Genomic DNA, 25,965 nt, shown 5'->3' on the forward strand with positions numbered 1-25,965 from the left:
TATGGGCAGATATTGAAAAGTTAAGTGATATAACTCAGTTCTCATATTTGCTTGTTGGGAAAATTTATTAAGATCAATTCCTTTGCTATTTCTACACTGCAGATGGCTGAAATTTAGTGAAATCTTCAGTTTAAGATATTGCCATTGGATTTGTTCAGGTTGAGGCATTTTTCAGATTTTACATATTATTTCTATTCTTCTGGAACTGGCAAGTCTTGACTGCTTTCTGATCCCTTTCACCTGCCCACTATAAATTCAGTTCTCTGGTAGTTGTGTCACATGGAGAGAGGGGGACATGAGTAGTTCTAGAGAAAGAAGACTGAAGAGACTGATAACTACCAGAAATATTTTTCAGATCATGGATTTTATCCAGGTCTTGCCAGAAACTTCTCCAGATTGTATTAGTGTCTGCTGAGAGAGTGTGAGTTCTTTCTTTGGTGGTAAGCTCAAAGTGTAACATTTGTCTCTGTAACTAGTCATCTCTACTAGTTATATCATAACTAGGAACTGGAGGCCTACACCTGTAATAGACCAATATGGTTGTGCTTCAGTATGATGTGATGGAGCCTAGCAGTCTTGAGCTAGAATCCAGCTCCATCACCCACGTACTGGGTGACCTTGAGCTGCTAGAACCTTTTAAGCCTCAATTTTCTCATTTGTAAAGTGGTGATGATAGTTCTTAATTTATTGGTCTATGAGGTAATGAATTCCTTAAGATAATGGATACAGAGTACCCAGAAAAGAGCTTGGCACAGAGAGACTGCTCAATAATCTTATCATTATCATAATCATCATTTTTATTAATGTATATATTATTATCATTGGAATTCTTATTTTAATATCAACTTAAGAGATAGAAAGCTATAGAAGACAATTTATTCATATTACTTTTGTTATAATTGATTTAAAAAGTTTTAATGTCATAATGCATTGAGATTATCTGCATGGTTCACCAGATTTGACTTGGAATGACTTCATAACCTCTATAAATTACTGCCATTTTTGAGGAATAAGAACTTATTACCGGCAAAAATCACCAGAAGACTGTAGTACAGACTTCAAAAGGCCATTCTAAAAGCAATAATGACAGTTCTATGAAAATAAGTGAACAAACTCCTGAGTTATTCACTTAAAAGATGCAACATTTGACTGTATATATTTCTTTAAAAAATCAATCATATTTATTTAGAGCCAATCTTGTAAGTCTTTTGTTACTGTTGTTGTGTTGTTAAAATATAACTTATCAGACTGAATGACATCTTGCTTCTTCTGACCATTTTTATATCAGCTTCTCTATGTTTGTAAATCTGCATGTTCTATTATCACATAATTCTCATTTAAGGACTTGAGATATATCTTTATGTATGTAAAATTATATACCCATCTATATTTCTGTATCTATGATACGTGTTACTGTTAAGGACCAAAAATATACTTGAAGACACAGATTTTAGTTTGAAACTATAGTTCTTGGTTGACGAGTTATTTTATTTTATTATTGTGGATAACGTTATTAAGAATTTGTTGTTTGTTTACAAGATTTTAGTATCAAAAAATAAGCTTATTTTTAATTAGCTTTTTTAATTGTTTATTTTTATTAGTGTGTACTGTAATCAAAACATTTTTGTATCTGTTTTTACTAGAATAAGAGATAAGTGCTTTCAAAAGCTTTGAGGTTCCATTGTGCTGTCTATAAGGGTTAACAAACACTTCCTGTTAATATTTTTCATAGGTGCATTATTGCAATGGGCCTTGACAAAAAAACATCTTTGCCAAAATCTAGGAAAGAAAAGAGCACTGAGAAAGGAGAGGAACTGAAGAAGGCTGAGGGGAAAGTGAGGAAAGAGAGAGAGTATGTGATACCAAAAAGAAGTGAGATCAAGGAGAACAAAACCTCTGTTTCAGCCAATTTTTCAGCTCAAGAAATAAAAACAGGGCTCAGAGAAGTGATAACTGCTGTGGAGGAAATGACAAGTAAAGGAAAACCAGGACAAGAAGTCTTGGAAGACGACCAGGAAAATACTTTAAAATATGGTAATCAACAACACAAGTTTCTTTTGTTGTAGCTGTGGCTGTTTCGTTTGTCTTTGAAATGTGATGATCAAAATTTTCAAAAATACCCATTAAATGTTACTTTAATGTGGACTTTAGGCAGCTCTGTTACATGTGGGGTGCCCCTGACCTCCTTCCTCTGCTGTTTTGTATGGAGTCCTGTGTCACCTACCTTAGAGGAGGGCAGATCTAACCCCAGAAAGGTTAAAGGTTCTGGCCGCAGAGATGAGGAGAGAGAATGAGTACATATCAATATGAGTTAGAGACTCTATTGACTTCTGCAGAGACCATTTTGACCAAATAGAATTTTACCTATTTTAAAAGTTTTTGAATGTACTGTTTTTCAGGAAATTGATGAATTGCTTTGACATCAGGTAGGTACAACCTATATGATTATATGGTGATAGAGTATTCCATAACTAAAAGCAGTTGACTATAGGCTTAGGGTTGTGGAACCTATCTGTCTGCTTTTTTCTTTTGCTTTCTTCTTTTTTCTCTGTTCTCTCCTTCTTCCTCTCTCCTGCCTTCCACTGCTTCTCTGTCTCCCTCTCTCCATACACATACACCCACCCACCCACACACACACACACGCACATTCATATATATACGTACACACATACATATGCAGGCACATCTCATTTTATTGTGCTCACTTTATTGTGCAAGCTTTGCAAATATAGCACTTTTTATAAATTAAAAGTTTGTGGCAACCCTGCACCAAAGTCTATCAGCATCATTTTTCCAACAGCATGTGCTCACTTCATCTCTGTGTCAAATTTTCTCAATATTTCTAACTTTTTCATTATTATGATATCTGTCATGGTGATCTGTGATCAGTGATCTGTGTTGTTACTATTGCAGTTGTTTTGGGGTGCCATGAGCTGTACCATGTAAGAAAGTGAAGTTAATCAATGTTCTGACTGCTCCACTGACCAGCTGTTCTCCAGTCTCTCTCCCTCTGCTTGGTCTTCTCTGTTCCCTAACACACAACAGTATTGAAATTAGGTTAATTAATAACCCTACATAATACACTCTAAATGTTCAAGTGAAAGGAAGAGTCTCATGTTTTTCACTTTAAATAAAAAAAATGATTAAGCTTAGTGAGGAAGGCATATCAAAAGCCAAGATAGGCTAAAAGCTATGCCACTTGTGCCAAACAGTTAGCTAAATTGTGAATGCAAAAGAAAAGTTCCTGAAGGAAGTTAAGAGTGCTACTTCAAGTGAACACGTGCATGATAGAAAAGAAATCCTTATTGCTGATATATAGAGAATTTTAGTGGTCTCGATAGAAGATTTAAGTAGCCACAACATTCTCATAAGCCAAAGCCTAAGTCAGAGCAAGGCCCTAACTCTCTTCAATTCTATGAAGACTGAGAGAGGTGAAGAAGGTGCAGGAGAAAAGTATGAAGCTAGCAGAGTTAGCTCTTTCGTGAGAGTTAAAGAAAGAAGTCATTTCCATAGCATAAAAGTGCAAGGTGAAGTAGCAAGTGCTGATGTAGGAGCTGCTGAAATTTTATCCAGAAGACCTAGCAAAGACCGTTTATAAATGTAGCTACATTAAACAGCAGGTCTTCAGTGTAGATGAAAAAGCCTTACATTGGAAAAAGATGCCATCTAGGACTTTCATAGCTAGAAAGGAGAAGTCAACACCTGACTTCAAAGCTTCAAAGGATAGGCTGACTCTTCTTTTATGGGATAATGCAGCTGGTGAGTTCATGATGAAGCCAATGCTCATTTAGCATTCAAAAAATCCTAGGGCCCTTAAGCTTTATGCTAAATTTTATCTGTTTCTGCTCTATAAATGAAACAAAGAAAGCCTGGATGACAGCACATCTATTTACAGCATGGTTTGCAGAGTATTTTCAGCCCACTGTTGAGACCTGCTGCTCAGGGAAAAAGATTTCTTTCAACATCTTACCACTCATTGACAATGTACCTAGTCACTCAAGAACTTTGATGAAGATGTGTAGTGTGATAATGTTGTTTTCACGCCTGCTAACACAACATCCATTCTGTTGTTATCCTTATGGATCAAGGAGTAATTTCAGATCTTGTTCTTTAAGGAATTTATTTTTTAAGGCTATAGCTGCCATATATAGTGATTCCTCTGATGGATCAGGGCAAATTCAACTGGGAACTTTCTGGAAAGGATTCACAATTCTAGACACCATTAAGGACATTCATGATTCATGGAAGGAGATAAAAATATCAACATGAACAGGAGTTTGAAAGAAGGTGATTTTATTCCTCATGGGTGGCTTTGAGGAGCTCAAGACTTTCGTGGAGGAAGTAATTGCAGATGTGGTAGAAATAGCAAGAGAGTATGTTTTAGCAATAAAGTTTTTTTAATTAAGGAGGACTTAGAAGCAAGGCCATTCCAGTGGCAATGGCCACATCTAGTGCCCAGATAAAAAGGAACCAGGGATCCTCAGAGAAATGACTGATTCTAAGCCCAGGGCAAGAAATATGCAAGATGATCCTGAAGCATCTTGCAGTGGCAGAAGTGACCAGAAAAAGATACGCTATGAATATAGTAAGTGTTCAATGAAGGCAAAGTGGAACGGAATCTGATGCAGCCTTTGTGAATGGACATAGTCCTTTTTGTCTCTCGGGAGGAAAATACAGATCAATAGAACTGAGTCCATGGTCAATGACTGAGACCATGGACAATTACTGTGCAGAGAGTGTGAGGAAGAATACACACTGAAGAAGGAGTCATGCAGAGGGAAGGGAATAAGGATAAAGTTATCAGGACCAAAAGTGCTGAGAATGAGTTGCATTAAACAATACAGTTGTAATTGGTGCCTGATGAATAAATGAACAACACTAATGTAAAAAAAAAAAAAAAGAAATAGCAAGAGAATTAGAAGTGGGGCCTAAGATGAGATTGAATTGTTGCAATCTCATTATAAAACTTGAATAGATAAGGAGTTGCTTCTTAGGGATGAACAGAGACAGAAGTTTCCTGGGATGGAATCTACTCTTGCTGAAGATGCTATGAACATTGTTGAAGTGACAACAAAGAATTTAGAATATGTATAAAATGTATTAGTTGATAAAGGAGTGGCAGGATTTGAGAGGATTGAGCCCAATTTTAAAAGAGGTTTTACTGTGTGTAAATGCTATTAAACAGCATTGCATGCTACAGATAAATCTTCATGAAAGGAAGAGTCAATAGATGTGGCAAACTTTATTGTTGTCTTATTTTAAGAAATTTCCACAGCCACCCCAGCCATCAGCAACCACCACCCCGATCAGTCAGGAGCCATTAACATCAAGGGAATATCCTCCACCAGCAAAAAGACGATGACCAGCTAAGGCTCAGATGATTGTTAGCATCTTTTATTAATAAAGTGATTTTAGTTAAGGTGTATACATTGGGTTTTTAGATATAATGCTATTGTATACTCAACAGACAGCAGCATAGTAGAAACATAATTTTGGATGCACTGGGAAACCAAAAAATTTATGTCACTATCTGTATTGCAATGGCCTGGAACTGAACCTGCAATATCCCTGAGGTATACCTGTATATCGAATATATATAGGTATACATTCACAGATATAGGTATGCTTGTATATACTTACACATGTATATAGGTATGCCTGTATATACTTATACCTAAAGCAGTAATAACAACAATAATAAAATTGCCAAGCACTGAGCACTGAACTAGGCACTGTGCATACACTGTCTCATTTTATCCTCACCATTCAACATGGTAGGTATTATTACCACTTCAATTTTACAGGCTGAGAAATTGAGGCTTAGATACACAAAAAGAAAGTAGCAGAATAAGAATTTGCACCCAAGTTTGTCTAATTCCAAAGCTCAATCTTTCAAACACTGTACAACCTTCTATTCTGTATAAGTTAGCCTACCCACTACATGGTTGTGAATAGTGTGTCCAAAGTATCAGAAAAGGAGAGCTGCCTTTGTGTCCCTCATACTCAAGAGACAAAGCTTGGATAGGGGGCACAATAACCATGGGTTGGGGTACCTGTGGAAGGACTGGCTTCGGGAAAGGGACAACTTCTAGGTATCTTCTTCCCCACCTCATATTTTTGCTGCCCAAGTGTTTCAGAAATCCAAGAGAATAATTACAGGGCTGTTATAGCACTAGACTTCATGTTTGATTATTACTGAATAAAGTGAATCTTTTACAAAAGATTTCACTTAGAACACTTTTACCAGCTCACCATTCTTCACGATCTCTTCTAGTCTTTGTCTTATCTTGGGATGAGAATTTTAATATATCTGCACCAATAGTAATCACACAGGTATTAACAAATAGGATGTGTTTTCATGTGTTTTAACTTTGAAGCATGGTGGTTTATGAAAGTCATTTTCAATGAAAGCTTTTCGTTTTCTTTTTTTTTCTTAAACCAACATAACTAGTGCTATGAGTGATGTACTTTATACTCATGATACCTATGATAAAGCTTTTCCTGAAGTCTTTCTTCTGTGTTGGCTAGTTAATGGACTTTAAATGTCCATTTCCGTTTTTAAAAATTCAGCCACAGCCGCAAGGGTTTAGCTCTCTGCATAATAGTCGCTGATGTAAGGGCAGCAAGAAATTTGAATCAAGGTCAGCAAGAGAAGGTTGTGGCTAGATTGATGTTGACCCAGTGTTGACTCACGTCCTCATTAGTGGGGATGGTAAACAACAAGCTAATTAAATTCTCTAGAAGAAGGCAAATGGGATGGGGAGAACAGAAGAAATTATGTAAAAGATTTTAGAAAGCATGCTGCTGGTTTATTCATATCAAAAACATGAGTAGATGACACAAAGGTGGTGTGCTTTGAGCTATAATGACAGTTTGGAAGGCTTGTGGTTAACAGAAAGCTAATACTTAAATGTGATGATAGCAGGGATAGAATAAAGCCAGGGCAGCCTTGACTTTCATATTTGAGAGAAAACACAAAATACGACGCTGGGACTGTTCTTGTGGTTCACTTCGTGTTCCTTCACTTTTGTGCTGTGCCTCAATTATATAACTGTAATTGTGTCCTAATTGCGGACACTTGGACTGCTCTGATTTTAATCAGGTGCCTCCACTAAAGTGTGTTGCTGTCAAAGGAGTACATATCGTGTGTGATTTCTCCTGTTCTATAATCTACTCCCTTCACTACCCAATCACAAGGACTATTACTACTAACTAATCCGTAATATTTATTATGCCCCTGCTATTCATGGCACTGTGCTAAGCATGTTCCAGGGATTATTGTTCTCAATACTCACAACAGCATTGTATTACCCATGTTACAAATGGAGAAACTGAAGCTTAAAGACAAATTGCCCAAGGTCACATAGTTAGTGTTTTAACTGGGTCTTGGGCACATGAATGCCTGATTCCCAAACCCTGACATTTCACTACTATGTAACACTATGGATGGAATTGCAGCAATCCACTCATATTCTCTCTGGCCCTCTGCTTATCTTATGGTCAGTAGCAAACACCTGTAGTGTGATATATGTATGTGTATTCTGCAACTAACCTCACCTTCCTCTTTTGGGAAGTCTTCCATGAGTCTCTAAAATGACTTTCCATCCTCCTTTCATTACATTCCGATTACTTGACACTACTTCACATAATTAATTATATGTCCTATCTAAAAATCCATAGCAATCCAGCCCTGTTGTGTTGAAAAACATTACTGAGGATCACATATTACAAACTACTATAAAGTGAGTACAGTATTTCTTGTGTACCTACATCTTATTTCCTCAATAAAAATTGGAGAGTCCTTCATGGCCGGGATTGTCTTATTGTAATGTCTTCTGTCTTGCAATTTTATCCTCTTAACCATAGAAGATTCTCAAAAAATAGGCTTATTGACTGATAGTTAACAGGGTCAGGTGAGGAATTATCCTATAACTTGGCCGGTAATATTTGGATCAAAATATTTACTTGTTTTTATTAGTAGTTTCTGTTTGTGTCTAGCAATATAAAGCAAATTCTTCGTCTTCTTGCTTAGTTTACAATTTTGGTTTACTAATATTCATATTTTGTATTTAAATGTATTAAATCTCTTTTGTGGAAACATTTTTGTGATTATCTAATTTTCTTTGTTATAGGTTTTGATTTCACTTTTCCCCTTATATCTCCCTCATCCTCTATATTTACAGAGCTTTCTGGGTATACATTTCTAGATTAAGTTTCTTTCACTGGGTGGACAGCTCTCAAGTAAATTACCCGAGAGGCCCCCCTCCCCCACAGAGAAGCCAGAATAGCTAATAACTAAAACACACAAAATTGAGAAACCTTTATTTTCTCGGCAATTTTTACTGTAAGGATAATTGTTTATTTGCTTAATTGGTTCTGCATGAGATCCTTTTGCTTTCTATCCTTGGCATGTTGTCACTTGAAGATTTTTAGTTTTTGGTGGAAGAAAAAGGGGAACAATTAAATATGAAAGGTGAAAAATTACAACCATGAGGGACAGCTGGAGTTTATCTGATGTGACAATTTCCTTTTCCTGCTACAGATTTGTAGCACCTCTGCAGGGAATAAAGCAAATATGTGGCTGTGACAGGAATATTCTATTTTGTATACATTCTTATTATTGAAATGTAATTATTTAATTTATTGTAGGAATGAATAATGCATATGATTTCATTTCTGGCCTACATATAGAATCCTTCATAATGCCTTTTCTTGATGTCCATTTGTTTCTTAAAGAATGTGCTATTCACAGTGTTACTTCTCAGGGCTTTTGGACTTGATTAATTGAATTTTTCCACTTCGCTATTCATTAAGTTGATATCCAAATATTTTGAACATTTTTCATGTGAAATATGACCTCACTGGATCTCCAAATTAACTTTCATTATTATAATCCTATTCTCTTCATTTTTAATTTATTTCTAATTTATTGTTTTATATCAAGTTCTTCTCTTTCCATTTTGGTTATTTTAGATGATGATGTTCATTTGTAAATGAACTTTTATTAGGTTTCAGCCTTGTCATTTGGAGCTTCATTTCTTTTGTGCTCTTGTGTATGTAACTGATTGGAATCTTTGATCATTTGCTGTTAGTTTTCCATGTTCACTAATTGAACGAAAAAGAAGAAGCAAAGAAAGGCTCAGAGAAGAGAGGATAATGGAGTCAAAGTTCTCATTAGAGAGAAATAGGTTAAGTATAAGGGGTTCTATTTTCATTCTTATAGTGGAGATTTTCTTTTTTCAGAGTATGAAGAAGATTTTGAAGTAGATGAGGAGAAACAAGGTGAAAAAGCTAATGAAGAAGGACAGGCTGATGTTCAAATGAATGGAATACCACAGTCACCTTTGGATGATAAAAAAGATAATTTAGATCCTGAAAAAGAGAGTGAAACCTCATCACAGAAGGCACCAGATGCCCATGAAAATGTGAAAGATGAGAATGATGGATGTTCTGAGAGTGAACTGGAAGAGGATAAACAAGGCGAGTTGTTCAGCTTATCATGTAACATAGGCTGTTTACTGAGCGTGTTTACTACTTTTCTTTGTTTTCTATTTAATGAGATAATCCTCTTTTTTTTCCTCTTGAATATATATTTTTTAACTTTTAAATAAGGGGTACAAGTGAAGGTTTGTTACACAGATAAACTTATGTCATGGGGGTTCATCGTACACGTTATTTCATCACCAGGTATTAAACCTAGCACATGAGTTATTTTTCCTGATCCTCTTTGTCCTCCCATGCTCCACCCTTCAATAGGCCCCAGTGTTTGTTGTTCCCCACTAGGTGTCCATGTGTTCTCATCATTTAGCTCCCACTTATGAAAGTATGAGGTAATTTGTTACCTCCACGCTTTATTAATGCAGCTTCAAAAACCTAATGAAAGAGGGACATAAAACAAATGTGTCTGTAACAATTTTAGAATGTAAAGGAATCTTAAAAAGAACATTTACGACTATAGCCATATCCTATCAGTGTTCCAATTACACTGAAAATGTAACAGATTGTTTGGAAGGAAAAAGTTTAAAATTCCCCATTTCCACAGTTCAGTGTATCTTTCCATTACATAAACTTACATACAAATATTTATGTAATTTTTTACAAATATTTAAACATATAATTCATGTTACTCTTGAAATTGTTTTTTTCAGTTTAATATGTGCACATATTAAGTATCCTAAGAAGTCAATACATGTATGAATAACTTATTATTGCTAATAGCAATATGAAGGTTTATGGTGTGCCAGTTTATTGTTTTGTGTACTGATATTTCTGTATCTTTAGGCTAGGTTTCCTTAAGTATTTGCTTATGTTTAATTTTAGTAAATCCTGGCAGATTGCTTTCTGAAAGGGTCATATAATTGACATTCCTAACAAGGATATCAGAGAAAGCCTGTTTTGTGATACACCCACTCACCTGGATTTTATTAATCTTATTTATGTTAATGTTATGGGCAAAAAAATACTAGCTTCTTGTCTTAGTTTTTATTACCCTAACTCCTGGTGGGTTGAGCATCTTTCCTTATATTCATTGTCCATTTATATTTCCTTTTCTGTGAATATATTGCTTGCTTTACTCATTTCTCTATTGGATATTATGGCTATTGGAGGGCTCTTTATTATGCACAGTTTATCACATGCTGTCATGCTTTCATTCAATTTTTTTTTTACTTCATTAATATTTGGTCATTCGGAACTTTTTGATTTTTATTACTCTAATCTATTAATCTTGTTTGTTATTGCTTAACAGTTTCTTTTCTAATTAAAAAGCCTTCTCCTAATCCAAAGGTTAGGGACATATTCCCAAAGTTTCATCCATTTTCATTATTTAATTTTAATTCAGATACTTAATCCCTATGAAATTTATGAGTTTTTTTAAACGACTTGAGGTAAAGATTCTTTTCAATGTAAGATCATAAAATCCATGTAATAAATAGTACTAAATTTCACTTTTAGCATAAGTTGAATCAATGATTTTTCAAACATACCTCAGCATTTCAGAAATATAAGAAAGTATAATTTTAATAATAGGTAAGATGGGAGAAAGAGAGATATAAGATATAAGATATAAGAAAATATATGGAAAACAGCAGTAGGTAGACTTTCATGGTAAAAGAAAGAGAAATAAAAAAGTCCTAAGTTAGAAAAGAAAATGCAAGAGGAGTAGGAATATTGGAGAGGATCGAACCACCAGTGGCAGACTACAGCATAAGTAAGTAATGTTCTCACTAGATATTAGGAGTTTGGAAACTCAACAGATGTTCAGAGGATAGATACAGGAGATGAGACAAAATGTCTGACTCTTTTTTGGTTCCACATGAATTTTAAAATAGGTTTTTCTAGTTCTGTGAACAATCTCAATGTTAGATTTAGGTTTTACTTTTAAGTCTTTAATACATCTTGAGTTGATTTTTGTATATGGTGTAAGGAAGGAGTTTAGTTTCAATCCTCTTCATATTGACATAGCTGATTTCTCAAAAGATATTTTTTAAATATTAAGCAACTACTTGAATGCTAACACCAATAATACTAAGATGTTTTGGTTAGTGCCATGATATCTAGCTACATTTATGCTTTACAGTTATTGGAATTTTCAATGGAAAAAATGTATAATTAGCAATGTTGTATAGATACATAATATATAATATTTTAAATAGATATGTAATGAAAACTGTAAGAACACACAGCTGGTTCACAAATATTGGGAAATTTAAGAGCCAAAATTAAATTGGTTAGCTATTTTCTTTTGCTGTTTCATTAATGATGTTATTAAGCTATGCTTTTAAAGGGCTCTTTTGCATGCTTGGTGTTTTAAAACAGTGTCATTGTGAAATCAAATCTCATTGCTGATTATGGTTTTTTTTTACTCCATCGTCAGACTTTTGTATTTTCCATTCCTTTATTTTGATAACTTGCCTTTGTGTTATTCAAGGCATAAACATGCCTTTTAGTATGTGGAGTATCAACATTAGAGATTTTATCCAGTGAACAAGTAGCATGTATTAAAAATGATAATGACATGATGGATTCCTTGAAATACTCTGTTGAAAAGCCAGACAGCATTTCATTTTCAAAAGTGTGAGAGGCATATGTGACCACTGAATCCCAGACACCAGTACATCCTTTTTATTGACATGATTAAGAATCTTGCTGTTAGTATTTGGATGTGTTTCATTTGAACCTGCCTGCACCTGTTCCCAGAGGGCAAACAATTGCCCAGGCTGTCACTCTTGTGACAAGTCGGCCCCATTTGAACTGCCAGCTAACAATTGCGTCGGCCCGCCTTGATGAATACACTGTGCTGAGCAGCCCATGAGTGATAGAGTGCTACTAGCTGCAAGCTGACTAAGAGAGGACCCTGGTTTAGGAATGATGTGTGAGACTTCCTATCATTTAAAAAGAACGACAGCTTCCTTTTCTCTGCATTTGTGTTGGCAACCCCAGGCACTAATTCACCAGTTGAAAATATATTGTCATAGATGAATGTTATAAGGTTGAGGGGAAAAGTATCATGTCACTGAGGATATACTTTTATGGACAGTTTGGATGATAGTGTCCATGAGTAAGAGGTCAACGGGTACAAAGTTACAGTTAGACAGGAAGAATAAGTTCTAGTATTTCACTACACAGTAGGGTGACTATAGCATATAACAATGTAATATATGTTTCAAGATAGCTAGAAGAGAAGATTTTGAATGTTGTCGCCACAAAGAAATGATGAATGCTTAAAGTGATGCATATGTAATTACCCCAATTTGATCATTATACTATGTGTACATGCATTGAAACATCACATTGTATCTCACAAATATATACAAGAATTATTTGTCAATTATAAATTTAAAAATTAGTAATGAAAAAAAGACTAACTAGCTCCTTTTGAGAAAGATTAGACAGATTGAGATAGAAGTAGAGATAAAGAGACGAGAAGAGACTTCTCCCAGAATATGAAAAAAAGAAAGTAAGACTTGAAGTCATTTTTTTCTAGTAAGAAAGATGATTTCATTCATGCTATTTTTCAGTCTGTTGAAGAAGTAAATCTTATAAACTTTTAAAGTCCCAGAATCACAGTAATATTCTACTTAATTGATTTATGATTTTAAGAATCTCACCCTTAATCTTTTGGCTTCAACATGGGTTTGAAAAGAAGTATAGGAGTGTAGGCTTCTCCTGTGTTGAAATTCTACGTGCTGTGAGACGCACCCTTGGACTTCAGTGTAATGTATCTGCTTCTTGAATCAGAGAAGATTATGGGAATGTTATAGGTGGCTTCTGATCAAAGACTATAATATGTGTGATTTTTTGCATGGTCAATCAAACTTAAATGTTTCTTAATGGTAATAATTCCCCAATCCATAGTCACTTTTCAATTGTCGAAGTAGGAAGGCATAACTTCAGGTGAATACTTAAATGTAGAACCATCCTTTAATTCACACACAAATACTTTTCTATGAAGTGTTTCTCTACAGTTTGAATCTGCCTTGTAGAAAACAAAGGCATTACATAGACACTCAGTGAACTCTTGTGAATGAAGGGCTGATTGAATAGATCAATAGATGAATGAAAATAATGTATGCAGCAAAATGTGACGCATGATTTGATTGTATTGTAAATATTTTAACAGTTTATTTTAATGTTTAGAAAGTGAAATTAAAGGTAAATATGGAGAACATTTTATTTGTTTTATTCTCCTCCTGCTATATCTGCATTTACCTGTGAATATGTATTCTTACATATACTTGTCTCCCTGATGATTTGAGACATTTCATCTGATAATAATAACTATCAGTATGCGGGCATATGTTCCCTCTTAAGACTAAAAACCAGTTATCATTCATAGCTGGAATTTGATAATTTACACTTTTATTTTCATTAAGCACAGATTCATCCTACAATATTTATTGAGTATAAAGCACTTGTCTAATTAGCTATTACTGTACATGAAGATATTGATTGAACTGACATATAATATAAACAGATTTTCATGAACCTGTAAGTATCATTAAGACAGAACTATTTATACAACTAATAGTAGGATATATAAATTCATGTGTCATGGCTAATTTGAAGAAATTAAGAGCAGCACATATGCAGATTTTGCTGTGAACTCTTGGACTAAGGAATAGGAAGGAGAGAATTAGATGGTATTAGAGTTGAAAAGCATATTGGATCCACTGAGTTGGGATCCACGATCATGTCACTGAGATCATTTAAATTTTTAACTTAATTTACTCATTTTAGTTTGTGAACTTAAACTGCAGTTTCTGTAGGTGCTTCCAGCTAATAAACCAAAAACAAAGTAGTTAAAATCAGGACACTAATTAAGGAAATGGTGAATTTAAACTGTGGTAAAATTATGCTCCTTGCTAGCAGGTGAGAAAATGATTGAAAACTAAGGTCAGGTCTGGTCATTGGTTTAAAACAGACAACTTGGCTACTGATTGCAATAAGAGTATGGCAATAGTTTCTGAGAGAGTTATCCTCAGTTACTGTTAGAGTGAACCAATACCTTTATGAACATGTGCAGTGGATCTATTGCCCTCATGCGAAAGGAGGTGGATAATTGGTCAATCTCTGTTTTGAGTGTGTATTGTAGGTAGAAGCAAGGACCAAAGTTTCTGTTTTCTTGTAGAACATTGCCTGGCACATAGGAAGTTCTCAATATGTATTTAGTGGACAAATGAATCTATGTAAGTTGGAAGGAAAGTGAAGGACAACTCAGAACCTCAGTTATAAGGAGGGAGAGCAGACTTTATCTTGGATTTGCTGGACTGGTGTTGACTTTGGATGTGTGTGTGGCTGGTGCCCTTGGTCAGGTGTATCAAGCTAGCAATCAGACAATATAAACGGTGAGGACTGCTGGCATACAAAGCATACACACACACACACACACACACACACACACACACCATTTTGTGAGTGTCCCCACAGTGTTCCATAGTTATTTGGTAAATAACTGAATAACATGTATATTTTCATAAAATAGCATCATGATCAATGTTATAAATAAACTAGGGAAGACTTTGATTGCTACCTTTTGCTTTTGCTTTGTATTCATATTCTGTGCCTCAGAATATTTTAAATGGACTCTGAGCTCTAGAGTGGTGGACAAAATTAAGAATGACCAGTAGAGATAAAAAAGCGAGGACAGACTACACATTTCATGAGTTCTGATTTTTGAAAGAGAACAGTTTCCTGTCTGTCAGTCTTGAGTGGTAACAGTGGAAAGTTAGCTAAGAGGAGCAATGGTGGGTCCATGGCTGTGGGTATTTCCTGTCTGAAGGCCTTTTAGCAAATAGAAGGGTCTTGGTTTTATTGCAGTGTATCATTACAAAAGAAGCATTTACAAAAACTTGCTACTTACTAGCTAATGGACATTGGGTACTATTGAACCTCTTTGGACCTCTCTTTCTGGATCTCAAAATAGAAGATAATTATTATTCCATAGGATTAAATGAGATGTTTGTAAAGTGCTATTTCATGGTTTGGTTTATAGTAGGTGCATAATCATGATTGGTTTTATCTTTATCATGGTAGCTGTGATATCACTCAATATCTCAAGAAAGAAATTACAAGAGAGAAATTTATTAGACTATGCTACATGTATGATGTCATAGAGGAAAAAAGACTATAAAGAAATAATTATTCCATTTGATTAGGTTAAATATTTTTCTCATGTAATTTCTACAATTATGTAAGGAGAACAAGTAGAATTATCCCCATTTTACACTTAAGAAAACAGAGGCTTAAAGAAATTAAATAGCATAACCAAAGTCGAAACTATTAAGTAGCTGAGCTGTGATTGGGACACCAGCGTTTGTTGTACAGAAGAATATGTTATTTTTTCTCAATCTCATGCTGTGTCAAACAAGATTTTAATTATAGGGATGCCAAAAAAGAAAGAAAGAAGCAGTTATCAATGACATGAAAAGGGAAGAAGGGCCTGGAGAGCTCCTGATTGTGGAAAGAGAAAAGTCAAAGATCTTTCTTAGGACATGGAACAATGGCACCAAATTTGCTGGCTTCGGCCAAGACCTCAGGCAATGAGTGCAGATCTTTTCTTTGCCAAAACAAGCAAAAGCAGGTTCTTATAGCATCACTACCAGAAGGGAATACACAAACAAATGGAATTGGGTAGGAGGCACAGCTGTTTATCAACATGCTTCCAAGATAATTTTTCCCTCCTAATGACAAAGCGAATTTACATATGTGCTCTCAAAGTTTTTTTTAATATAAGCATTTGCTTTATTTCTAAGAGAATAAATAAAATTATTTTTGAAAATCATATTCCATAACCCTGAAGCTTTTTTAGCTTTTTTATAGGCAAAGTCTTACCCCAGTGTCTGTGTATGTAAATGAGAGAAAGAAATGAGAGTGAAACTAAATTATAGCATGAGGTTAGGGAGAAATTTGAAAACTGAAATGAGTTTGTATGGGAGGTCAGGTGCCCTGGCCACTTCGAGGCCATTCATTCTCCTGATCTTTCTTCTCTGAAGGACTGACTCAAACTTGAAGCAGAGTATATTTCAGCCCTTTGATATAAAATAATACAATTAATGGAAGCTACTAAAGAAAGGCAGAGGAGCACTCATTTTTAAAAATTATATGACCAACTCTCAGAGCCAAAAGTAGGAGTCATCATTTCCATATTCAGATGGTAGATATATTTTTGGAGTTCAGAAGGAGTATAACATTGAGTCCTAGCTAACTATGTATTAATGAAAGCCATTGATTAAACTGCTAATAAATCAGAGCTGATGTTCTTTTTTTAAGGAAGAAACATAAGACTCTGAAGGGAAAGGGGAGTTCATAGACCCTAAAGTTTCTGAATGGATACAAATAAGATGGAGAAGAACTCTCCTTGATCTGCTACATTTTCTACCAGAGAGATGGCATATCCAGATTTTATGAAATGGAGAATAAAGAATGAGTAGCTAGAGTATGTGATTTATTTGAAAAATAGTGGTCATCTGGTGTTTGTCAAGGTATCAGGAGATAAAAGCAAATGGAATTAGACTTCAGGGGCTCTGTTGCTGAAAGGCTTTTTGAGTTTGTTTTTTACTGCTGTGTAGCATCTCTCAAATCTTTGTGGAAACTCTGATATGTCTCTGAGACTATATTTAAAATGCTAAGACCTGTCATGGAGAGCCGGCAGGGCTGGAGGCATGGAGAGAAGAGGATAAGCTCAAAGACAGGTATTTTTTATCTTAAACTCTGCATTAGCTGCTACAGCCATCGGTACAGCTGCCAAATGGAACTGAAAGAAATAAAGAAACAGAAAAACGAGTAAGGAGTACAGAGAAAACAAAAAAAAATAGGCAGCATTTAAATGTAGGATATTTTATTTGAAAGTATAAAAAAAACCAATTACAGACATAGACCTATTGGTTAGAAAAGCAAGATTGTATTTCTCTGGCCTATAGCAATGTATGCAGTGATTTTTTATGCTGTTCAGCTTCCTTATTGAGATTCAGTGTGTATGGTACTTTATTGGAAATTGTTAAAACCTTTTTAGGTATTACATAAACCAGCTGTGGCTACCGTAAGTTTCTAGACTGCATATCTGTAGCACCCTGTCATCACACTGCCTAGATCTCCCAGAATCTCTTGCCAACTTTGTTGACCCATTTCCCATCTTCTGCTCCCTTCACCTTTTTCAGAGGACTGCCCTGGACTACTGGTGGTGCTTCACCCTCAGACTCAAAGAGCCTGGAAATGCCAGAGAGTTTACATTCCCCCTAGGGTGGCCCATAGCCAATGTCTGACTTTTCCAAAGTATGAAAGCCCAGCTCCTGCCTAATATAAATTACATCCTAATATAGCTTACATGTCAGAAGTGCCCATGGGATCAGGTTGAGGTTGAGATGGGGCTTGAAATAGCTCCCTTGATTGATTTCTGCCCTTCCTTCCCTTGTTTCCCCTATTCCCTTAAGAGCTCTCCTGGAGCACATCTAAAATACTTTTCTCACACATGAATCTTCATCTCAGCTTCTGCTTCTGAAGAGCTCAAAATAAGATAAAATCTCCATCTATGTACACACACACATGCAAGTGTCACCTAAAAATATTTGTCTATGTACTGGCCAAATACACAGATCTTACTGTGTCCATATACCAAGATATACTAGGATGGTGGATGGTACAGTAGGTAAAAATTTAAGTTTCATGCACACAGAATACTGTGGTGATAGAAGGAAATAAATTTTTTAAAAAAGCTTTTGTTGACGAGACAAAGGATTATTCATTTTTTTCTATAACAAAGTGGATATTTACAAAGGGTTTTCAATAAAAAATGGCTTTCAAAGAACAATAAAAAACCAGGGATGGTTGATAGTTAAATGTGATCTATTGAAAATTTCTATACACTCATATATTCCATCGATTCGATAGATTTTCTTTATCCTAACAATGATTTAGACCAGGGGTCTAATCCCCGAGCCATGGACTAGTACAGGGTCCATGGCCTATTAGGAACCAGGCTGCACAGCAGGAGGTGAGTGGTGGGGAAGCCAGCGAAGTTTTATCTGTATTTACAGCCACTCCCCATCCCCCATCACTGGCATTACTGCCTGAGGTCCATCTCCTGTTAGATCAGTGGAAGCATTAGATCCTCATAGGAGCAGAAACCCTATTGTGAACTGTGCATGCCAGGGTTCTAGGTTGTGAGCTCCTTATGAGAATCTAATGCCTGATGGTCTGCCACTGTCTCACATTATCTCCAAATCTGACCATCTAGATGCAGGAAAACAAGCTCAGGGCTCCCACTGATTCTATATTATTGTCAGTTGTATAATTACTTCATTATATATTACAATGTAATAATAATAGAAATAAAGTGCACAATAAATGTAATGCACTTGAATCATCCCAAAACCATCCCCATTCAACCCCAGTCCATGGAAAAGTTGTCTTCCACGAAACCAATCCCTGGTATAAAAAAGGTTGGGGACCGCTGAGTAGACTATATGGGAAAAGGGTATCAGGTCTATACTAAACTATGTTTTAAAATTTTTAGTATTATTAATTGCTAACATAATTTTTACAATTAAACCAATTGCTTTACAGAACAACAACAATGTCATCACTTTTATTTTTTGTAGATATGAAAACTGCTTCATCAACCTCATCCAGAAGTCACCCTTATTCTAGTGACAGTGAGGATGAATCTGCAGTGGGGCACAAGGAAGCCCACGCTGACAGCAGCACAGATGAAAGTGCCAGAAGTTCATCTTCTCAGGAGCTGAGTGAAAATGATGAGCCAAGAAAGTCTCACCTTCCAATTGAGGAATCCTTAGAAATTGAAATTGAAGACCAAGAAATAACAAAAGCAGATGTGGAGATCAAGCCAATGCCAATAGATGAAAGCTTTGAGAATGTTCTTAAAGAAGGAACAGAGAAAGGAACCCAAGGGATTGCAGAGGGTTTATCTGAGAAGTCTGGGAAACATGTTTCTGCAGAAGATAAGGAAAAGGATAAGAGTAAGCTTTGGGAAGAAAGCACTGCTCGGGTGAAGGACAAAAAGGCAGGTCTCCCTGGGGTGGAGGAAGGTGGTAAGTATGGCCGTTGAGTTGAGCTGCCATCATCCTCATGCATGGAAGCTGATTTTGGTCATTGCATTATGCCAAAGCTTGGGAAATACTACTGTGATAATGCTTTAGGGATTCAAGATTTTTCCTGTGTCTCTCTTTGTCACATAATCATACATGTAATTTCAGTTTGCTGTTTGCCTTCTCTTGCACTTAAAAAATTACTTGATAATTTCTATCCAGCCTGTTTCCTATTTTCGGTAAATTCCCTCCTATGGGAATTCCATCTCAGGAATGAAATAAAGCACAGTATGTGTCTGAAGGCAAGGATGTGTGTGGCTTTTAGAGATTATTTAATACTAGCAATACTATTTGTTTTTAGCTATATATGGAGTTTCAGATATATAGCTAATGTTAATAGGTGCTTACTACGTTCCAGGCATGGTTCTAAACACTTAGATATATTAACTCATCACATCCTCACAAAAACCCAATCTCCCTCTAAGTTACATTCTATTATCGTCATCTCTTTTTTACATATGAAAAATAAAATGTAGCTTCAAAAGGTTAAATAAGTTACCAAAGATTACACAGCTAAAAGAGGCATTCCTGGGATGTGAATTCAGGCAGAGTTGTCCCAGAACTTATAAATATTGCCTATTGCATCTGTGTAATATGAATTTAGATTTAGACAATAGTGTAAAATGTTCTTACAAGATTCCAAACTTCCCTTTGAGTTCTCTGAAACTGAGTTACTTTCTGATCCCTGGGGCTCCTGGGTGTGTAAGATTGTTCATTTGACATGGAAAGAGTAAGGAGTGTCAGGATAATCAGGCCCCAGACCTTAGACACATGGAAGGTCTGATGCTTTTCTCAACTTGAGGAGCACAATGAAAGGACTGAGGGGTGTCCTGTGGAGAGCTGGATTGTACCTGTCCGACGCTTGCCTCTCACATAGCCTCCTGTGCCCTGGAACTGGTTCACAGTCCTTTTGTTGCTCTCTCTCATCTATCTCCCCTGTCAATGCAGGAGCCATTCTTCTTGATTTTAAGGTAAAATTTATTTTCACATTTAATATTACTAAAATTCAGCTGCGTTTTAAAAGCATATGAATACTTTTAGCGTCTATGTTACTTTTAGACCCTTAAAAACTACTGTTAAACCACTGGGGTCTACTTCTAGGAATTGAAGATGTCGAATAGTTATCTATTACTTCAACCAATATTATTAATCTTCTACTATGCACAAGGCACCATAGTCAATAAAAAACGTGTAAGAGAGGGTTTCTCTCATAACTTGCTGAGTGGAAGCCTTGGCACACCACCGGACAAAAGTTAGTAGTCCTATGTAAAATAGAGAAGGTACAAAATGCTATGTGGCTTCAAAGGAGAGAAGTCCTGTTTGTTAAAGGACACCTTGAAAGTTTTCATGAAGAACATATTTGAGAGACTTTAAAGGTTAAATACAATTTCGAAGGTGGGATACAGGAGGATAAAGGTGTTTTAGATAGTGGAGTATAGCAATGCATATGACCTTTGAATAAGTTAACCAAAAATAACTCTAGAACAGAGTTTGACAAACTTTGGCCCGGGGCCAAACCACTACTATTTTGTCTTGTTTTCTAAATAGCCTGCAAGCCAAGAATGATTTTTGTATTTTTAAATAGCCCACAAAATCCTAAGAATTTACAAACTGGGACTTTAGAGATAATGTTCATTAACCCCTGCCCTAGAATTAAAATGCAAAGACCCTGAACATCTTCAAAAGGATTTTTGTCATATATAAATCAAGATTCTAGCTCAAATATATTTGAAACCCTTTTATAAAATAATTCAAATCTTTGATCTTGAATTTCATTACGAAATTTTCGTACATATAAGGTATCATCTAGAAAAGGTGTACAAGCTGACAAGCTGCTAATCAAAAAGGTAGAGGTGTTAAAGGTCAATAGAAACACTAACATTATTTTCATTTTTTAAATTTTCACTTTAGAGAACTAGATTGTTTACCTGAATTTGTGTAAGTAGACATCTTTTTGTAAAGTAGGATATACATAATGAGGGTCATAATTAGGCTGTAGAATATCAGAGATGTGGCACTATGATCATGTCACCTGGAAGGCAGTAGTTTTTTTTTTCTCTGAGTTTGTAAAATGAAAAGTGTACTGGCTTATACGTTTTCTCAAATATATTGGGAAACCTATGGTCTTGACTTGATAACATTTTGTTATCTTTTTATTAAGGTGGATTCAACACAAGGTGGCAAGGTTTGGGACTGTTTGTCTTTGATTTTAATTTTTTTTTTTTTTTTGAGATGGAGTCTCATTCTGTCACCCAGGCTGGAGTGCAGTGGTGCAATCTCGGCTCACTGCAACCTCCACCTCCCAGGTTCAAGCAATTCTCCTGCCTCCACCTCCCAAGTAGCTGGGACTACAGGCGCTCACCACCACGCCTGGCTAATTTTTTGTATTTTTAGTAGAGACGGGGTTTCACTGTGTTAGCCAGGATTGTCTCGATCTCTTGACATCGTGATCCACCCGCCTCGGTCTTCCAAAGTGCTGGGATTACAGGCATGAGCCACCATGCCTAGCCTGTTTATCTTTGTTAAGCCATAATATATGAGCTATTATTAATTTTTTATTAACAAATAATACACATGGAATGACATTTAGACAATAGAGAAAAGTAATTTTGAAAAATTACTCATAGGTTTATCACACACAAAAAGATCACTTTTAACATTTGGTCAGGCTCTTTATTTGTCAATTTAGGATTTACAAAGTTTTGTTTTCGTATTTTGTAAAATATATCCTGCTTTATATCTTAACATTACACCATGATCATTTTTCACATCTTTAATCTTTATGGACATATTTAATCTCTGTGTGTTATGCCATTCTGTGGTTTTCTCATAATTTAGCCATTTCCTTATAGTTGGACATTTATATTTTTTCTCACTTTCACTATTGTTATTAGTACTTTAGTGTCTTATTACTAAGATTGTTTCAAATGTATAAACATTTTCTTAAGATAAATTTCAATAAGTAAAATTTTTGTTCAAAAGTTATAGATATTTTAAGGTTTTTGATAAACTTTTTTCTCACAAAAATTTGGTTTAAATGTTTAAACATCACAGAACAGACAAGAATAAAGTGAAAGTGAAAGTGAAAGTCTTTCTTGCCCAACCTTTACTCTTTTTCTCCAGGGATGACTGTGGATAGCAATTTTTTTGTGTGTGCATGATTACAGAAATTATAGGTAGGTAGATAGATATAGATATATTAATATATATTGATATATTACAAAGATACATATACATGTTATCTTTATATATAGATGGAAACATACTGTACATTTTGTTCTGAGACTTGATTTTTTTTCACTTAACACCGTATCTTGAATGTCTTGTCACATAAGCACACTTCTCTTTTCTTCTTATTCACCTTATCTGTTATTCTTATATTGCCATGGTATTGTATAACTGCACATTTTCTTTTTTTTCCCCCCTTTTTTTCTTTTATTATTATTATTATTATTATTATTATTATTATTATACTTTAGGTTTTATGGTACATGTGCGCAATGTGCAGGTAAGTTACATATGTATACATGTGCCATGCTGGTGCGCTGCACCCACCAACTCGTCATCTAGCATTAGGTATACCTAATGCACATTTTCTTTAAAATACGTTGCCTTCTGTGTAAGAACTCATAGTTTTTTTCTATTGTTCATCTTCCACAAAAGAACAAAATTTGTGGGTTGTGAAAGCCAGGAAATATAGAGTCAGGGAATATAAAGCATAAGACATTAACAGGTAAAACAGAACAAAGACCATGTATAATATTCAGAATGATGTGGAAAGATTAATGCTATCAAAATCCTGAGGCTGAATAAATTATAACAGTTGGGGGGCTAATGTTTTCTAAATACAAATACTCAGGGAAACGATTCAATAAATTTGTTAATATTTTAAATAATAGATTTAAAAGTCAAAAATATTCTTGAAATTTTTTGTATGAATAACAATTTCTAAGAAAATTCCACATAAAATCACAAAATATGCACACATATATATTGTACTTAGATCCCTGACTGGAACTGTAGGTAGAAATGAAAGAGGGCTGAGAGAATGTGTAAACGACCATGTCTCACATTTGTATGGTATTTAATCATTTTTCAGTTAGAATAAAAGCTGTTATTATGTTAAAGAATAATCTATGTTACAAATAAATCTGTGGGCTAAAAATCTTATACAATTAATGATGTTTTGTAGACTCTAAGCTAACACAATTTAGTTTGAATTGTTTTTACTTGAGATCATAGCAGTGGGTAAATGAGTAAAATACAGCCATTGCCTTCATACCTTTTAGGTTGATTGCATAAAATGATATTTTCCTTCTCACTATTTTACAGTATGTCATATTTAATTGGACTTTGTCCAGTCCATCAACAAATGAGATGAATTGAATAAAAGATGTACTGTATGCAGTGAAGCAGATAAAGTAAAAGATTATAATTGCTAGCTACAATAAGACAGTGTTCTTGGGTGTTAATCCAATATTACAGGGCATAGTGTTATTTTAATGTTTATTTTTCTGTTATTTTCAGCTTAAGCTGTCATGCGTTGTGACACAATCTTGGCAATATGTTCTAATAGTGGAATAACTCAAGTGCATTAATTTGTAAAGTTAATTTAATTTATACATCATAAATATAAATGAAATAAAGAGTAGTGTATTTAATGTAAATTATAATGTAAAATGCATATGGGAATGAGCATTTTCTATTTTTATATGTGAATCAGGAAAAGTCATAGTGCTTGAGCAGGCAATTTGAACTTAAATAATAGTATAACTAAAATGAAATGCAATTTTGTCATCAGGCAAGCAGGATAAAATGGTCCTGATGAAAGAACAAGAAAGTCAAGTGTTATGAGTTGAGGTCTAAATACAATTTCTGAATGACCTGTGGAAGCATGTGGTTGTTCTAATAGACCTCTTCAGTCCATAAATATTTGCTGAGGATCTGCTTTATGCCACACACTGTTCTCAATGTGAACATAACAGTCCCTTTCCACATGAATTTTATATTCTAGATGGGAGATATGCCTGCCAAGTGAAAACTAAGCATGTGATGGGGTATCTGGGCTAAGTAATAGAAGGAAAATAAAGCAGGGTAAGGGGATAACAGAGTGATGGTTTGAGGAAGGGGTAGTATTTTCGGGATGGCCTCTCTAATGATCGGACATCTGAACAGAGATGAAGTGCAGGGGGAGGCCACTCTGTCATCTGCAGAAAGACCACAGAGAGCAGGGGTCCAGCAAGTGCAACGACCCCAAGTTGGGAGCATAGCTGCTTAATGAAGGAATTGGAAAGGAGGCCAGTGTGACAGAGTCTAGTAAACAAGTGAGAGTAGTACCAGATGAGATCAGAGGAGGAAGCTCATAGGTCATGGAGAGTAATTTATTCTGAGTTAGGAAATCTTTCCTCTAGAAAGATGTGAGATCACAATGGCATGATCTGAATGTTTCGAAAAGATTATTCTGGCTACTATATGGAGGCTAAACTTTAGCATTCTCTGCAACTGTCTTTGAACAGCTGTGGTCTTCGGTTTGTAATTAATCCTGGTATTTTGTGGGCCATGCGTCAATGTTAAAGATGACACAAGAACATCTTCACTGTGTAGGTAGATGACGTTAATCATGAATTTTGTCATGGTGAGTTGTTGGGAAGATAATCGACTGGCTACACAAAGAATGATGAAAGCTCATGGATACTTTTCAAGGTCACCAGGAACTTGGAATAAGCTTGGGCATATCTTTATGGTGTTTTTATGGCCTTCTTACATTCTTAAAATACAAATGAAAATTCTTGACAAAACCCTCTTCTGATATTCAGTGGCTCAGGATTCTTGACATGTTTTAAGATGGGATCAATTTGGTTTGTTTAAAACAGTATAGGAGAGAGAATGAATTAGATGTCATTGAGAATACACGATAGGGAATGTAAAAGATGTAACGTATACCAAATTAAAGCATTTGTGTTTTGACATTTGAGAACCTGGAAGAAAGAACCGATAATGAAGATTCAAGTAAGCATTAAATAGAGTAACCAGTATTTTTGTTTCAGGGTGTAAACCATTTATTAAAGTTTTACGTATTAGTGGTTCTACTTCTCCTTACCTTTCTACTGCCCAAACCCCTCAGACACTATTGGCTAGAAAATACGTAGCACAGTTGACCTGCTTATCTGAAGTTTCAGTTACTCATGGTTAACCTCAGTCTGAAAATAGGTGAGTACAGTACAATAAGACAGACAGAGAGAGAGAGAAGGAGAGAGAGAGAGAGAGAGAGAAAGAGACCACATCAACATACCTTTTATTATAGTATATTGTTATAATTTTCTATTTTATTATTAGTTATTGTTGTTAATCTCTTATGTGC

The 25,965-nt window shown here is 35.2% G+C and overlaps 1 protein-coding gene across 3 annotated transcripts in view; it reads left to right on the plus strand.

Moving 5' to 3' along the window:
• ERICH3 (glutamate rich 3) overlaps positions 1-25,965 on the plus strand; it is a 113,275-nt gene that overhangs the window by 72,024 nt on the left and 15,286 nt on the right. For all 3 annotated transcript variants that reach the window (XM_054482167.1, XM_063654134.1, XM_054482175.1), the window contains 3 exons: positions 1,733-2,034; positions 9,244-9,480; positions 19,098-19,547. In XM_054482167.1, the coding sequence (XP_054338142.1) occupies positions 1,733-2,034; positions 9,244-9,480; positions 19,098-19,547 (989 nt within the window). The remainder of the gene's footprint in view (positions 1-1,732; positions 2,035-9,243; positions 9,481-19,097; positions 19,548-25,965) is intronic.

Source organism: Pongo pygmaeus, chromosome 1 (genome assembly GCF_028885625.2).
Source record: "Pongo pygmaeus isolate AG05252 chromosome 1, NHGRI_mPonPyg2-v2.0_pri, whole genome shotgun sequence".
NCBI classification, from domain to species: Eukaryota; Metazoa; Chordata; class Mammalia; order Primates; family Hominidae; genus Pongo; species Pongo pygmaeus.